General features: G+C 40.3%; 1 protein-coding gene across 1 annotated transcript in view; it reads left to right on the forward strand.

Annotated features, from left to right (window-relative positions):
• LOC101860288 (scavenger receptor class F member 1) overlaps window positions 1-3,915 on the forward strand; it is a gene marked incomplete in the record, with an annotated part of 19,173 nt that extends 15,258 nt beyond the window's left edge. Inside the window, 1 exon segment of the mRNA XM_005110805.3 lies at window positions 2,528-3,915. Within this exon segment, the coding sequence (XP_005110862.2) occupies window positions 2,528-3,619 (1,092 nt within the window).
• Window positions 3,916-17,947: the final 14,032 nt, after the last annotated feature.

Genomic DNA, 17,947 nt, shown 5'->3' on the forward strand with positions numbered 1-17,947 from the left:
AAACATTGATTAAAGGCTCAAAATACGTCATTTTCCAGTCTTCAAAGACTCTTTAGCTATTGGAGTTACCAAACTTTGGCGGCCATTTTCTCGCAAATTTCACCACTAAAACCAGGCGACCTCACTTCCTTCAATCACAAATATTTTGACTTCCATTAAAGATAAATGGATATCATTATATTTCATTTGATGCAAGGCAAATAAATCAGCTTTCAGATGAGACCAATAACTCCACATACCCATAAATTGACGAGTGCCTGATTCCCCCACGTTGTGACTCATATATTATGACACACATATTATATAAATAATATTATTATAACAAATGTTGTTTTGCTTACATAGTGGAATCAAAGCATTCTATTGCATGAGTTTTGCATGAATTGTGCACGGAATCAAACAGTTCTAATAAGCTTGAAGAGTTGTGAAAATTTATGAAATTGGCTTGTTAGAAAAATCGCATGTTGATGAAGTGAAAGTCTTTTCTTAGACGTGTTTGTCTCCCCTTGACCTTTGTCTGACCGTACTCACGTCCTGCATGTTGATGAAGTGAAAGTCTTTTCTTAGACGTGTTTGTCTCCCCTTGACCTTTGTCTGACCGTACTCACGTCCTGCATGTTGATAAAGTGAAAGTCTTTTCTTAGACGTGTTTGTCTCCCCTTGACCTTTGTCTGACCGTCCTGACCGTACTCACGTCCTGCATGTTGATGAAGTAAAAGTCTTTTCTTAGACGTGTTTGTCTCCCCTTGACCTTTGTCTGACCGTACTCACATCCTGCATGTTGATGAAGTGAAAGTCTTTTCTTAGACGTGTTTGTCTCCCCTTGACCTTTGTCTGACCGTCCTGACCGTACTCACGTCCTGCATGTTGATGAAGTGAAAGTCTTTTCTTAGACGTGTTTGTCTCCCCTTGACCTTTGTCTGACCGTACTCACGTCCTGCATGTTGATGAAGTGAAAGTCTTTTCTTAGACGTGTTTGTCTCCCCTTGACCTCTGTCTGACCGTACTCACGTCCTTCCAGCCCGGTCTGCGGACATTTTCTTATTGCAAAGTTTATTCTTCTCTACCAATTGTCGTAGATTTTTTTTACTGGTATTCATAATAGCTAAAAATAGGTTTTGTCTGGATGATACTTTCAGCCTGTAGTCTGTTTCCAATTTGTGTTACCTCCTCATTGCAAAAAAAGCTTTGAACTTTTCTCCAAGTACCCCCCCTCCCCCTCTACCCCGGTACAGCGAAATGGTTTGGTTTGGAAGAGAGAAGTTGAACCCACCATATTTCTGGTTTGAAAAACAGCCCGAAACATTTCCCAAGTGACTATCAATGGTTTACAGAAAATCAGTTTGCAGTATAGCCTAACTGATTACATTGCAAAAGAGCTGTATATGCTTGTGAATGTGATGGGATTACGATATATTTGCTGTATGCTTGTGAATGTGATGGGATTACAATATTGCTGTATATGCTTGTGAATGTGATGGGATTACAATATTGCTGTATATGCTTGTGAATGTGATGGGATTACAATATTGCTGTATATGCTTGTGAATGTGATGGGATTACGATATATTTGCTGTATGCTTGTGAATGTGATGGGATTACGATATATTTGTCGTACTGCGTAACATATTCTCAAATTATCTCCTGAGTGTAAGTGATAGAGACAGAGGTCATTTCTGTAGTGCTGAATGTCAGGAGTAGCAGGGTTTGGAAGTGCTGGGGATGTTTGTAGATCTTTCTCTTCTGTGGATGTTTGTAGATCTTTCGCTTCTATGGATGTTTGTACATCTTTCTCTTCTGTGGATGTTTCTAGATCTTTCTCTTCTGTGGATGTTTGTAGATCTTTCGCTTCTGTGGATGTTTCTAGATCTTTCTCTTCTGTGGATGTTTCTAGATCTTTCTCTTCTGTGGATGTATCTAGATCTTTCTCTTCTGTTCAAATTGTACATAATTTTTTTTCTCTAAAATAGAAAAGTTTCTCCTAAACAAAAGTAGATTCTACCACTGCGGTATTTTGTTAACTTTATGTATGTTGTCCTTATATGGAAAACTACAATACAACTAGGCCTACTTCAGCTGTGTGCTTTATGTATGAGGTCCTTATATGGAGAACTACAATACAACTACTTCAGCTGTGTGCTTTGTTTAACCCCTGGATCTGTCAGATTTACAAAGTGGGTGGTTGACGGGTGCTATGGTGTGGTTTGCTTCTTTTTTCCTATCAAATATCTATCGTCCTTATCTCCCATCCTTCTTTTTTTTGTGTTTGTTACTCTCTTGTCACACCTCTAATCTTCGGAACTTGTTTGATCTTATTGTGTCGCAAGTGTCGTAAAACTCTTACGAAAACTAAACAAAACGTCTATCGTCCTGATCTCTCCTCCTCCTTTTTTGTGTTTGTTACTCTCTAATAACACTTCTGGTGTTCAGCACTTATGTGACCTTACACTTATTCAAACTTATTGTGTTGCAAGTGCCCTAAAACTCTTACAAAAACAGATGTACAACCCGTTTCTCTCGCCCGCAGTGCCTCTCGTGTGACGGCTGCTGCAGCGCCCCCTGCACCGCTCCCTCCTGTTCCACCGACGGCTGTTGTAGCAAACCTTCCATCAGTTGTGGCCCCTGCTGTGCGGGCTGCTGCACCGACTGCTGCGAGAGTGACCTTGACCCCGGCACGTGCGGCTGCCTGTGTCTGGAGGTCAAACTGCGACACCCGAAGCATGGGGGCAGTGTCAGGAGAAGCCAGTCCCAGCCGTCGTCGGAGCTCAAGGACGGGCGGGCGTTGAGCAACCACACACCACAGCGCGCGTTTGACACACCCACACCACAGCGCGCGTTCGACACTGACACACCACAGCGCGCGTTCGACACACCCACACCACAGCGCGCATTCAGCACACACGTACCGCCACCCAGGTACGGGGAAGTGGCCCGCTCTGACAGTAATTCGTTGTTCAGTGACCCCGTGTTTGTGGCGGGGAGGAAGGGCTCTAACGACGCGACACCTGACGCGACCTTGAAACAAAGGTCTCTCTCCAGCAGCCCACACACCCGGAGCCCCGGGAACAGACTCGCCCCTCTGCCGTCGCCGCGGAAGGTTCCGGTTCCAACCCCGAGTGGAACGCCAGGACGGCGACAAACCAGAGCAAAAACAAGACAACGGTGGTCAGGTTCCTGCGACGGTCGCTCGGATCGCCGTGACGAATCTTCAACTACAGCTGGGAACAACGGAGTGTTTCGCTTGAGTCTCAATTCTTCCAGTTCCATGCAGCTCTCGGGGACTCTCTCGGACGAGTCGTTCCTCAACTCCAGCGCCTCTGGAAGAGTTCTCATCAACAACAGCAACGACAACAACAGCAACAACGACCACAACAACAGCGGCAGAAGAGATGGTGGAAACAACACAAACAGGAAGTCTTCCTCACGGTCGCGGAGGTCTGTGCGGGCGGGCCAGATGTCTCAGAGGTTCCCCAACAAAGTCCTGGTCAGCGCCCGCTCCCTCCAGTCCACGTCACATGACTTGAGTCTCGGGGAGGACTCCACGTCTGCTCGCAGCAGCCACAGGTCAAGTGTCAGCTCACGGGCACTGCCGCAGCCCAGGGTACACAGGGGGGTGTGAGGGGTGGTGTGTGGGGGAGTGTGAGGGGGAGTGTGTGGAGGAGACAGTAGCCACAGGTCAAGTGTCAGCTCACGGGCACTTCCACAGCCCAGGGTACACAGGGGGGGTGGGAAGGGTCGTGTGTGGGCTAGTGTGAGGGGTGCTGTGTGTAGGGTAGTGTGAGGGGTAGTGTGTGAGGAGTAGTGTGTGGGGACAGCTGTGTGAAGGGTAGTGTGTGTGGTATTCTTTTTTATCCACTCACTCTCTTCCTATTTTGCCTGGAACAGACATAGAGGGAAAGGATGATGGACAGACAGGAAAAGGATGATGGACAGAGAGGGAAAGGATGATGGACAGACAGGAAAAGGATGATGGACAGAGAGGAAAAGGATGAAGAATTGTGAATCCCACATCTGGCAGCAATAGTTTCCATTGCTCCTGTGCCTGAAGTGTATACCTTTCGTTTTGTGTAGAAGCTAAGCTGAGCTCAGTTATCCTTTCCGAGAGATCGTGCATTTTACGCCGCAGGTACATATTGAAGGGTTGAGATGCTGAACCCGCGACATCCATTTTAGATCTTTGGAAAATTTACTTTGTTTAATGCTTCTATATATGGACGAACTGACTGCAGAAAGTACAATAGTGGATGGTAGGGAACTGGTTTACCAACACAGAAAGTACAATAGTAGATGGTAGGGAACTGGTTTACCAACACAGAAAGTACAATAGTAGATGGTAGGGAGCTGGTTTACCAACACAGAAAGCTGGAAATCTATGATGATTGAATACAAATATAAGGGTTTGAAAGTGGTAATGATTTGCCAAAACCAGGTATATCCAGCTGATTTTGGACGTATCATGTTTTGTGTAAAAAGAAGATATTTTGGCAGCTTTAATAAAGGATGTGTTGGGATGTGGCTGAAAACACTTCGTGAATTTGATAACCGTCAACATTTGCATTTTCATTTATTGGGGAAAATATCTTGATTTTGTCCAAATGTTGCTTAACGGGTTTTGCATCTCAATCTTTCATATATATATAATGTGCGTTGTTATCCAATTTTTTATGCGTCCATTTCCTCAGCTCTTTTCCCTTTCTGAAGCCTTCACCCTTCAGTTTTCTATTCTGGTCTGACAAAACAACTTTTGGTTTTGGTCTTTTTCATTTTTCCAACGAGATCAGTTTTGTAGAGATGGCAAAGTCGCGTTGTTTCCTGCCCCACGTCTCAATGTGAGCGCTCGGCTTTGTTCGTCAAACTGTCCGCTGTGCAAGACTTTGTCTGTATGTCTCTTTTCCCAATGGTTTACGGCTGAGGTTATAATCACATCGTTAACTTAAAGTGTATACGGCCGAGGTTATAATCACATCGTAAACTTAAAGTGTATACGGCCGAGGTTATAATCACATCGTAAACTTAAAGTGTATACGGCCGAGGTTATAATCACATCGTAAACTTAAAGTGTATACGGCTGAGGTTATAATCACATCGTAAACTTAAAGTGTATACGGCTGAGGTTATAATCACATCGTAAACTTAAAGTGTATACGGCTGAGGTTATAATCACATCGTAAACTTAAAGTGTATACGGCTGAGGTTATAATCACATCGTAAACTTAAAGTGTATACGGCTGAGGTTATAATCACATCGTAAACTTAAAGTGTATACGGCTGAGGTTATAATCACATCGTAAACTTAAAGTGTTTTTTTTTCCCTTTTCATTCTACGCATTCAGTGGAGTTCTCTTAAAGTACACCTAAAATTTGGTTGGCGGGTGCTCTGGTGTGGTTTGCTTCCTGTTTCCTGTCAAACATCTATCGTCTTTATCTCCTCTCCTTCTTTTTTGTGTTTGTTACTCTCTTGTAACACCTCTAATCTTCGGCACTTATATGACCTTATTGTGTTGCCGTAAAGCTCTTACTAAAAAAACACCTAAAACTTGGTTTGAACTGTATTTTGTGGAATTAGTCAAGGGACTTGTCTATGGAAAACTCTGAGTGATTTGTGGTGGCCTTGTTATACACAGTCTTCAGCACACAGACTCAAGACAGTCTCATACACACTCTCACACACACACACACACACACACTCACACACTCTCACACACACACACTCACACACACACACACACTCACGCACACTCACACACACACACACACTCACACACACTCACACACACACACACACACACACTCATACACTCTCACACACACACACACACACACACACTCACGCACACACTCACACACACACACACACTCACACACCCACACACACACACTCACACACACTCACACACACACACACACACTTACACTCTCACACACTCACACACATTCACACACTCACACACCCTCACACTTACACACACACACACACTCACAAACACACACACTCACAAACACACACACACACTCACACACCCTCACACTTACACTCACACTCACACAGACACACTGACACACCCTCACACTCACACAGACATTCTCACACTGTCGCACTGACACAGCTATGTGCCAGCACAGACTCACAGAGTCCCACACACAGACATTCTCACACTGTCGCACTCACACTCACACAGACACACTGACACACCCTCACACTCACACAGACATTCTCACACTGTCGCACTGACACAGCTATGTGCCAGCACAGACTCAGAGAGTCCCACACACAGACATTCTCACACTGTCGCACTCACACTCACACAGACACACTGACACACCCTCACACTCACACAGACATTCTCACACTGTGGCACTGACACAGCTATGTGCCAAATTTCTCCTCAGACCAGGCTGTCTAGTGGAGGTCAGGCCTGAAAAGCTTTCCTCTTTGGCCTTTCAACATATTGCCTCTTTCAGCGGACACCTGGTGACTTTGTATACGTATATCTTAACGAGAATGAAGTGTCTTACTCGACGACCTTTTTGGTGCTCCAACTTCCTTCCATCCAATCATGAACCTCCATCACAAATTCTAAACTGTGCACTGCCCTGACTAATCCCCATAGTAAAATAATCATCATCATCATATTTAGACTTACATTTTCAAAGCATTGTGTCGGTAGATTTCATACTTTTTTATGGCTACTTTTTACGATGTTAACAATTTCTTGAGCATCGAAGATCTTGTGATGGGTCAAGGTTGTTCATCCCCCCCCCACCCCCCATTGAGACTCTGCTGGCCTCGGTGTAGGGAACAATTCCAGGCTGAATCAAATGATTTTTTCTGCATACTCAGCAGAATTATTTTTTAAATGTCGTACCGAATGTTTTTGTCAATTTCACTTTTGGCTCCAGGAAAATGTCAAAGTCTGTTGTTTTCCAGGCAATATTTTTGTTGCATTAAATTGTCGCTTTTAAGGACAAGCGGGCCGACCCAGATTTCGAGGGTTTCCTGAAATCTTGACCTACACCAAAAGTGGGCATTGCCCTACCTATAGGAGAAGTTTTGTTTCATTGGTGTGTATATTTGTTTGGTTTTATAGAGAAAGCTCTCCTTGTCTTTTAAAGAAACTGAACAAGGGGCAAAATCTTTACCTTCGATTTTCTCAAAACGGCATTTTTCAGGATAGCCCACTTGTGCTTAAAAGCGACCAATTAGACTAAGGGCTTGTCAGATTGTAGATTGTGTAGATAGTCTGTGTTTTTGGCGGGCGGCTCACGACACGCTCCGTAGGTGCTTGGTTTGGGCTGTGAGTCTGTCACCGGTCATTGGCCTTCTGTTTGATCTATTTATAGCTTATAACTATTTATGGTGCTCCGATGGCTTCCTGTTAGCATTTTGTGATGCGGAATTCATGGCAGAGTTTCTGCGAGTGTACTTATTTAAAAACAGGATTTTTACTTTGGTATCTAAGTTTTGAACATTTCGTGTGATTTTTATATTCACTTGTGAAATTGCTTAATTGCATGGCTTGAAAAAGAAGTCATTGAAAGTGTCGGAGGGCTTTGCAAAGAACTACGGTAATGAGAGGTTTCTCGTGATCTCAAGATGGTCACTGAAAGCCTTTTTTTTTAACTTTCGTGAAAAGGAAATTGTCCCGAGAGTAGCAAAATGCTTCTTCATGACACGCAGCTATGGTTTTTTTCTTTTCCTGTTCCTTGAATGTGATCGACAATCGTTGGTTGTTTGTTTGTCTCGTGTTTGTTCTCACAAGTGTCAGTAGAAACTGTAGCACATGTGCCATGAGATTAAATTCCTAAGATTTACGGTGGGAGATGGCACTGTACATAAACAGAACAATATTGTTTTCTGTTTTGTCAGGCAGACACATCTGTGGTACGAGTGAGATACGGCAGACACATCTGTGGTACGAGTGAGATACGGCAGACACATCTGTGGTACGAGTGAGATACGGCAGACACATCTGTGGTACGAGTGAGATACGATCTCTTGGTTGTCAGGTTTTTTAGGACCTGGGAGACACCGTCTATTTATTTATTCTTAAGTGCTGGAAGTGATCTGGGGGGAGGGGGGGGGTATAAGTCTGGTCCCGTCCTGGTGTGTTGTTATCTACTTGACATTTTAGAAGCCGTACCGTTGTAGATATTCCACCCGTCGATTTCTGTGAGTGATATCTTGTATCCAGCGTGCCGGGGGTGAGAGGGAGCCGTCAGTAAGTCTGGTTTCTTTTCTTTTCCTGTCTTGTTTTTGTCTGTCTGTCTTTGTTGTCTTGTTTCTGTCTGAGTGTCTGCCATGTTTTGTCCTTGCTCTAGACGGCCTTTGTATTGCCATATTTGCCAACAGTAGAATCCAAATGGAGACGCGTGGAGTTTTTGTGTCTGTCCAGGAGCAGCTGTTTCCTGTCTAACCCTTGCATTAACGTAGTGCCAAATCCAGATATATCATTTCATCATGTTCTTGTGTGTTTTTTTTTATTTGAGCATTTATTTCTAAGTCTATAAGTCTATAAGTCTCTAAGTCTATAAGTCTCTAAGTCTATAAGTCTATAAGTCTATAAGTCTATAATGTAACCTTCTGCAACATGGCGTCATGTATCGTTTCTTGCCAGTCGTTCATCATGGGGGGTACACCGCTGTGGTCTCAGAACTGACAGCGTAGTTTTCTCCCTGAAGTGCTTCACTCGGTTCATCACGCTGATGCTTCAGCCTCGGCAGTTTCAGAAATTAATCAGTCATTATTCCCTACATTTAGCTCCTTAATCATAAAATTATTGCTTCAGTCTTTGACATTACTAAACCCTATCCGTACGTCATGTTTTACTATCGTATCCGTACGACATGGGGAACTCTGTGCCACCACTTAACCCTATCTGTACGTCGTGTTTTACTATCGTATCCGTACGACGTAGGGAACTCTGTGCCACCACTTTCCATAAAGGAAATTTACTCGTTAATCCGATCAGTACTCTTTGCATAACAGTCTGTCAAAATAATGTTTTGAGAAATACTGAAAGTTTCAAAGAGATCTTCGTACTAGAAGTATTCTAAAATGTGAAGAATACAACCCCGGGGGTACAAAATGACCCCAAGGTGTACAGATAGGGTTAAGTATCTCTACATTTAAAGAACTGCCTTATGATGTGTCTTTTATGACTGGCACTATATATAGTAGTAGTAGAAGTCTTTTTTTTCTTCCAGTGTGCCTAGATAACATGGTTTTTATTGTAGACATGACATGGTTTTTATTGTAGACATGACATGATTTTTATTGTAGACATGACATGGTTTTTATTGTAGACATGACATGGTTTTTAGAGACATGACATGATTTTTATTGTAGACATGACATGATTTTTATTGTAGACATGACATGATTGCTCAGTGCACGTTCAGTTGATGAAGAAATGTTGAATCTTGTGTGACATCAAATCACGTGCTGAGTCAAGTCCAAAGGTTGAGCATTTCACAACTAGTGTTGCTTTGATGAAGAAATGATTTTATAAATATGTGTCGCGACGTAGTGGATGAAATTGTTCGTCATTTTTGGGGCATGTGGGGTTACTAGGATCATCTTAAAGCCTGTTCGTTTGTCTTGCTTTTGGTGAAAAAATTATCCATCTATGTTGAATAGAAGTCGATTTCCAATTGAAGGAGGTCAGGGTTGGCTGGTTTCAGAGGTAAAATTAGCGAGAAAATGTCCGCCAAAGTTTTGTAATTTTCATCGCTTGAGAGTCCTTGGAGACTAAAAATTTACTTTTTTGTGCTTTTAATCAATATTTTTGAGGAAAATCCACACAGAAATGTGTTTTTAAACGGATATAAAAGGTGTTGAGCCAGAAAAAGAACATTAGAAAAAAAAATGTCCAACGAGTCAGAAAAATGTCATTTTCTTTGATTTGATGATTTTGACGAGCGCCTGATGTCACCACGCTGCCTCACACATAGCACCGAGCTGTGGACCAGTGAGTGGAGGACCCACAGTTTGACTGTAGCTTTTGTCACCATTCTTCTATTTTATTTGTCTGTCTGTCTCACTTTCCGTCCCACTAGGCACTCTAAATGGCTGTTGCTATATCGCAGCCTCAGTGCTTTCTTGTCCTATCTCCATTCTTACTAACAGTGAAAACAGTTCATGACATAGAGTGAGATGAAGAGGAAGTCACATTTTCACTGTTATAAAAATGGAGATAGGACAAGAAGGCACTGACCGAGATCGCGATATGTCTTTGCTTTTCTTTTCCCTCAAACTCGAAACTGTGGGTGGTTGGCGGGTGCTCTGGTGTGGTTTGCTCCTTCTGTCCTATCAAACATCTATCGTCCTTATCTCCCCTCCTTATATTTTGTGTTTGTAACTCCCCTGTAACACCTCTAATCTTCGGCATTTATATGACCTTATTGTGTTGCAAGTGCTGTAAAACTCTTACTAAAACTAAAGCTAAAAACTTGAAACTGCATGAAAAAAAACTCCCCGCTCTGATGTGGCTAGCAGCATTATTGTAAGCAGGTCGTTGTCTTTTTGGATGATACTGTTTTCTTGTTCATCGTTATTTTTTAAAAATATTTTGACAATGTCAGTGAAGGAGAGGGGGCCGATTTGTTTAGATTGGGCCAACTCTTTTCATGTTCAGTTTTTTTTTTCCTTTTACAACGAGTGACGTGGACAGAGTTGATAGATTTATTGACAGTTTGGCCCTTTTTTTGTGCCTACTTTCAACGTGTGATAGATTTAATAATAGTCGTTCCCATTTTTGGAGGCATACTTTCAACGTGGGATAGATTTAATAATAGTCGTTCCCATTTTTGGAGGCATACTTTCAACGTGTGATAGATTTAATAATAGTCGTTCCCATTTTTGGAGGCATACTTTCAACGTGTGATAGATTTAATAATAGTCGTTCCCATTTTTGGAGGCATACTTTCAACGTGTGATAGATTTAATAATAGTCGTTCCCATTTTTGGAGGCATACTTTCAACGTGTGATAGATTTAATAATAGTCGTTCCCATTTTTGGAGGCATACTTTCAACGTGTGATAGATTTAATAATAGTCGTTCCCATTTTTGGAGGCATACTTTCTGTCCCCGATGTATTGCAGCGTGTGGCCATAAGTCAATCAGATACTACAGTATTTTCCTATAAGTTTTCATGTGTTTATAAATAGAACATGATTTTACACCGGAGACATCAGTCATCAAACGAAGGAGGATTTTTTTGTCGTTCCTTTTTTTGCTTGTACATCGGCTACCTCACGAGGACACTCCCACGACGCGCCCAGAGAACTAACGTGATGAGTGATGACAAAATGAGTTTCTTCTCAGATTCGAGCCCAGAGGAAATAGATACATCACGCTTATAGGTGGAGTTTTTGCTATTTATAAGTATGAAATAATGAATGGCATGTTATACTTAAGGAGCATGGCATCAATAGAAAATCTACAAATTTGACCCAAGTATCGATTATTGGTCAATATAACGATTTGTGGATTACGCTGTCCCCGTGGTTTTCTGCACCCCGCATAATTTAGCAAAATTTAATCATTTTTTGCATAATTTCTTATTATTTTCCTTTATCATTCTTCGTTAAAATTAACAGAATCGCATAATTTCACATTTTTGGGCTCAGTTTTCATAATTTCAGAATTTTTCTTGCATAAAACCGCGGGGACAGATTGCGAGAAATAACTCTTTTTGTCAGCCCCCCTCACACAAACCTACATTTCTTTGTCTGGGCTGAGTGCAGAGTTCACAACGAAATACATTTCTTTGTCTGGGCTGAGTGCAGAGTTCACAACGAAATACATTTCTTTGTCTGGGCTGAGTGCAGAGCTCACAACAAAATACATTTCTTTGTCTGGGCTGAGTGCAGAGTTCACATTGTCTGACGACTGTCATCGGCAGCTCAGAATTCTTTACTCCTAACTGTGATGCTGTCTCCACTCAGTGTGTGTTGAAGTTTACGTCACTTGTGATTGGCTCAAACATTGACCCTGTTGTGATTGCGCTGACTGCCATGGTGCTCTCGTGTGGTTTGCTCCTTCTTTCCTGTCAAACATCTATCATTCTTATCTCCCCTCCTTCTTTTTTGTGTTTGTTACTCTCTTGTAATACTTCTAATCTTCAGCGCTTATTACATGACCTTATATTGTTGCTTGTGCTGTAAAACACTTCCTAAAACAACAGCTGGCTGACATAGCCTCATTTGTGTCACAACGTGGTGGAATCAGACATTTGTCAGTGTTTGGGCATGTGGGGTTGTTGGTGTCATCATATGTCTTATTCGTTTGTCTGGCTTTTGGGGGGAAAATACCCCTTTGTCTGGACTAGGAGTGGAGATATTGGGCCTATATATAGATATTGGCTATTGAAGATGTAAGGCCTATATATAGAGATATAGATATTGGCTATTGAAGATATAGGGCCTATATATAGAGATATAGATATTGGCTATTGAAGATGTAGGGCCTATATATAGAGATATAGATATTGGCTATTGAAGATGTAGGGCCTATATAGAGATAAAGATATTGGCTATTGAAGATATAGGGCCTATATAGAGATATAGATATTGGCTATTGAAAATATAGGGCCTATATAGAGATAAAGATATTGGCTATTGAAGATATAGGGCCTATATAGAGATATAGATATTGGCTATTGAAAATATAGGGCCTATATAGAGATATAGATATTGGCCATTGAAGATATAGGGCCTATATAATATATAGATATAGATATTGGCTATTGAAGATATAGGGCCTATATATATAGATATAGATATTGGCTATTGAAGATATAGGGCCTATATATATAGATATAGATATTGGCTATTGAAGATATAGGGCCTATATAGAGATATAATATAATATATATTTGCTATTGAAGAAGGATAAATAAAGATATAGGGGTCGCCTGGTGTCTAAGGTAATTTGAGCGAGAAAATGTTTGTCTTTGTCTGATGATTTGTTTGTCTTTGTCTGATGATTTGTTTGTCTTTGTCTGATGATTTGTTTGTCTTTGTCTGATGATTTGTTTGTCTTTGTCTGATGATTTGTTTGTCTTTGTCTGATGATTTGTTTGTCTTTGTCTGATGATTTGTTTGTCTTTGTCTGATGATTTGTTTGTCTTTGTCTGATGATTTGTTTGTCTTTGTCTGATGATTTGTTCCTTTTTTTAAGATTTTGATGTTTGTAGGGGCCTTTGTTTTGTCATGCTTTTCAACGACAGATTTGTTTGTTACGGCTGTGCCATTGTTTACTGGGAGCAAAGAAATGTGCAGCTCTCACTCACTGGGATAGTTCTCTAGACGTGCATAGATTCAGTCTATATATAGACGTGCAGGAAATAACAAATGGCATGTTATACTTAAAGAATACGGCATCAAAAGAAAATCTACAAATTTGACCTTATTGTCTGTTTTTGGTCAATATATCGATTTGTGGATTGCGAGAAGTAACTCATTTTGTCGGCACCACTCACATATAACTCACATATACAACTGTATATAATATGAATATTTAATATTTCTGTGAACATTAAATAATATTTATTTTTGTTAAAATAACAGACTTAGAAGATATTTAAAAATGTACTAATGAACATGATTTAGTTCTTGAGATAATCCATTTTTTTACAATTATTATTCAAGAAATTGTTTTTTCTATAGGAGCATTTATCCTTCCCCGTGATGGGCGTGTACGTTGTTGTGTCGTGATGCTTTGTCCGATGACGCACCCAGTAGCAGATTTCATCTTTTTCGTAACTTCATTGTTTATATATTATAGTAGACGTAGTGACCTATGAAGTCAGCCAAGGATCTTGCTATTTATTCAGCTGTTTGTCGTCATGAGAGTTTCAGTTCATCGTTGCAGTCTTCCAGAAGGGCTTGAGTGGTTGTGATAACTGTAAAGTGAATCTTTGGATCTTTGAGTGGCTGTGATAACTGTAAAGTGAATCTTTGGATCTTTGAGTGGCTGTGATAACTGTAAAGTGAATCTTTGGATCTTTGAGTGGCTGTGATAACTGTAAACTGAATCTTTGGATCTTTGAGTGGCTGTGATAACTGTAAACTGAATCTTTGGATCTTTGAGTGGTTGTGGTAACTGTAAAGTGAATCTTTGGATCTTCCTCAGTTTTCTCACCGTAATAATGTTCTATAGATGTATTATTGTGTATTTGCTCACTCTCTGCTGTAGCAGGCTGTCTGTCACGTGGCTGTGGATGAGAAGTGTTGTGATGGAATGTATCTGTATATATATATATATATATGTCGTGTTGTGAGGTGGTGTGTATATGTATCGGTCGTGTTGTTGTTTGTGAATGTTTCACACCCCATCCAAGCTGTTTAGATGTTTTGTTTGACCGTGTGTGTCTGGATCGACCAAAGCTGTGGGGTGGGGGTGCGGGTGTGTGTGTGTGGGGGGGGGGGGGGTATCTCTGTATGAAGATAGTGATAGTCTATAAAATAGCTGCCATATACGGATGTTCAGTTCCCAGCTTCTACGTGTGAGTGGACTTGCTGTGTTGAAAGTGGCATCACATTTTTTACAAACAAATGTCCAATATAACATGTCTCATTTGGTTGTGCCAATTTAAATATAGAATTGAAGAGATGAGTGACCACTTCTGTGCTGATGGCGTGTGTGTCGGTGGTCGTACTAGTTGTAGGAGAACAAATTTGTTCCTCTTGCTGTCATCCGGTAAATTTCAAAACTCGACAACGACTATCCAGAGGACACCAGAAGTAGGTCCTACTTTCGTGATACGTCATTCTCCGATTCTCCGATTGTCCTTCTGTATTTTGTTTCTGTTCTAGTAGCTGGCTCCATCAAGTGTTGTGTGTGGAGATTATTGCTCCACTAGAGAAATACTCTTTATTTAAGTGTGACCGGCAAATTTTTCCTCTTGATTATGAACTAAATAGAAATCAGCGCTTGTGTTTCCAATGATTGGTGTTTCAGTCTTTGTAGTTGCTAAAAGTGTATGTGTGCAGCTCAATGGTCCATTTTATGACAGAGAACTCTCTTAGAGAGCCCAATGGTCCATTTTGTGACAGAGAACTCTCTTAGAGAGCCCAATGGTCCATTTTGTGACAGCGAACTCTGTTAGAGAGCTCAATGGTCCATTTTGTGACAGCGAACTCTCTTAGAGAGCTCAATGGTCCATTTTGTGACAGCGAACTCTGTTAGAGAGCTCAATGGTCCATTTTGTGACAGCGAACTCTGTTAGAGAGCTCAATGGTCCATTTTGTGACAGCGAACTCTCTTAGAGAGCTCAATGGTCCATTTTGTGACAGCGAACTCTGTTAGAGAGCTCAATGGTCCATTTTGTGACAGCGAACTCTGTTAGAGAGCTCCACTTACTGACTTGTTTATTTCTCTTCCATAAATCTGGGAACATAACGTTTAGAAAGTAATAAAAGGTATATTTTCACATATGAGGAAGATTCTTGGCTTCAGTGCTTTCATATAGTATGTCTTTACTGTCATAGTATGTCTTTACTGTCATATAGTATGTCTTTACTGTCATATAGTATGTCTTTACTGTCATATAGTATGTCTTTACTGTCATATAGTATGTCTTTACTGTCATATAGTATGTCTTTACTGTCATATAGTATGTCTTTACTGTCATATAGTATGTCTTTACTCATCATGTCACTATTGTCATTACGTACATGTTTTGGGAAATTGGTCGTCACGTAAAAAAATAGTAATATACATGTACATGTTTTCAATCACTAGATATGCTCTTTTTTTTTACCACTGTGTCCCATCCCAGTCTATAGAACATTGTGTTATCACAGGATATAGAACATTGTGTTATCACAGGATATAGAACATTGTGTTATCACAGGATATAGAACATTGTGTTATCACAGGATATAGAACATTGTGTTATCACAGGATATAGAACATTGTGTTATCACAGGATATAGAACATTGTGTTATCACATAGAACATGGTGTTATCACAGGATATAGAACATTGTGTTATCACATAGAACATGGTGTTATCACAGGATATAGAACATGGTGTTATCACATAGAACATTGTGTTATCACAGGATATAGAACATGGTGTTATCACAGGATATAGAACATGGTGATATCACAGGATATAGAACATGGTGTTATCACATAGAACATTGTGTTATCACAGGATATAGAACATTGTGTTATCACAGGATATAGAACATTGTGTTATCACAGGATATAGAACATTGTGTTATCACATAGAACATTATGTTATCACAGGATATAGAACATGCTGTTATCACAGGATATAGAACATGGTGTTATCACATAGAACATGGTGTTATCACATAGAACATGGTGTTATCACAGGATATAGAACATGGTGTTATCACATAGAACATGCTGTTATCACAGGATATAGAACATGGTGTTATCACATAGAACATGGTTTTATCACAGGACATAGAACATTGTGTTATCACAGGATATAGAACATTGTGTTATCACAGGATATAGAACATTGTGTTATCACAGGATATAGAACATTGTGTTATCACATAGAACATTATGTTATCACAGGATATAGAACATGCTGTTATCACAGGATATAGAACATGGTGTTATCACATAGAACATGGTGTTATCACAGGACATAGAACATGGTGTTATCACAGGATATAGAACATTGTGTTATCACATAGAACATGGTGTTATCACAGGATATAGAACATTGTGTTATCACAGGATATATAACATGGTGTTATCACAGGATATAGAACATGGTGTTATCACAGGATATAGAACATGGTGTTATCACATAGAACATGGTGTTATCACAGGATATAGAACATGGTGTTATCACATAGAACATGGTGTTATCACATAGAACATGGTGTTATCACAAGATATAGAACATGGTGTTATCACAGGATATAGAACATGGTGTTATCACAGGATATAGAACATGGTGATATCACATAGAACATTGTGTTATCACATAGAACATGGTGATATCACAGGATATAGAACATGGTGTTATCACAGGATATAGAACATGGTGATATCACAGGAAGAACATGGTGATATCACAGGATATAGAACATGGTGATATCACAGGATATAGAACATTGTGTTATCACATAGAACATGGTGTTATCACAGGATATAGAACATGGTGTTATCACAGGATATAGAACATGGTGTTATCACATAGAACATGGTGTTATCACAGGATATAGAACATGGTGTTATCACATAGAACATGGTGTTGTCACATGATATAGAACATGGTGTTATCACATAGAACATGGTGTTATCACAGGATATAGAACATTTTGTTATCACAGGATATAGAACATGGTGTTATCACAGGATATAGAACATGGTGATATCACATAGAACATTGTGTTATCACATAGAACATGGTGATATCACCGGATATAGAACATGGTGTTATCACAGGATATAGAACATGGTGATATTACAGGATATAGAACATGGTGATATCACAGGATATAGAACATTGTGTTATCACATAGAACATGGTGTTATCACAGGATATAGAACATGGTGTTATCACAGGATATAGAACATGGTGATATCACAGGATATAGAACATGGTGATATCACAGGATATAGAACATTGTGTTATCACATAGAACATGGTGTTATCACATAGAACATGGTGTTATCACAGGATGTAGAACATGGTGTTATCACAGGATATAGAACATGGTGATATCACAGGATATAGAACATGGTGATATCACAGGATATAGAACATTGTGTTATCACAGGATATAGAACATGGTGTTATCACAGGATATAGAACATTGTGTTATCACCGGATATAGAACATCGTGTTATCACATAGAACATGGTGTTATGGGACACTAGGTACAGCTGAACTGAAAATTTTTGTTTGGGCTCTAAATTAAGTATTCTGGGATTCCCAATAACCAACATGGG

This window comes from Aplysia californica, unplaced genomic scaffold (genome assembly GCF_000002075.1).
Source record: "Aplysia californica isolate F4 #8 unplaced genomic scaffold, AplCal3.0 scaffold00948, whole genome shotgun sequence".
Classification (NCBI taxonomy): Eukaryota; Metazoa; Mollusca; class Gastropoda; order Aplysiida; family Aplysiidae; genus Aplysia; species Aplysia californica.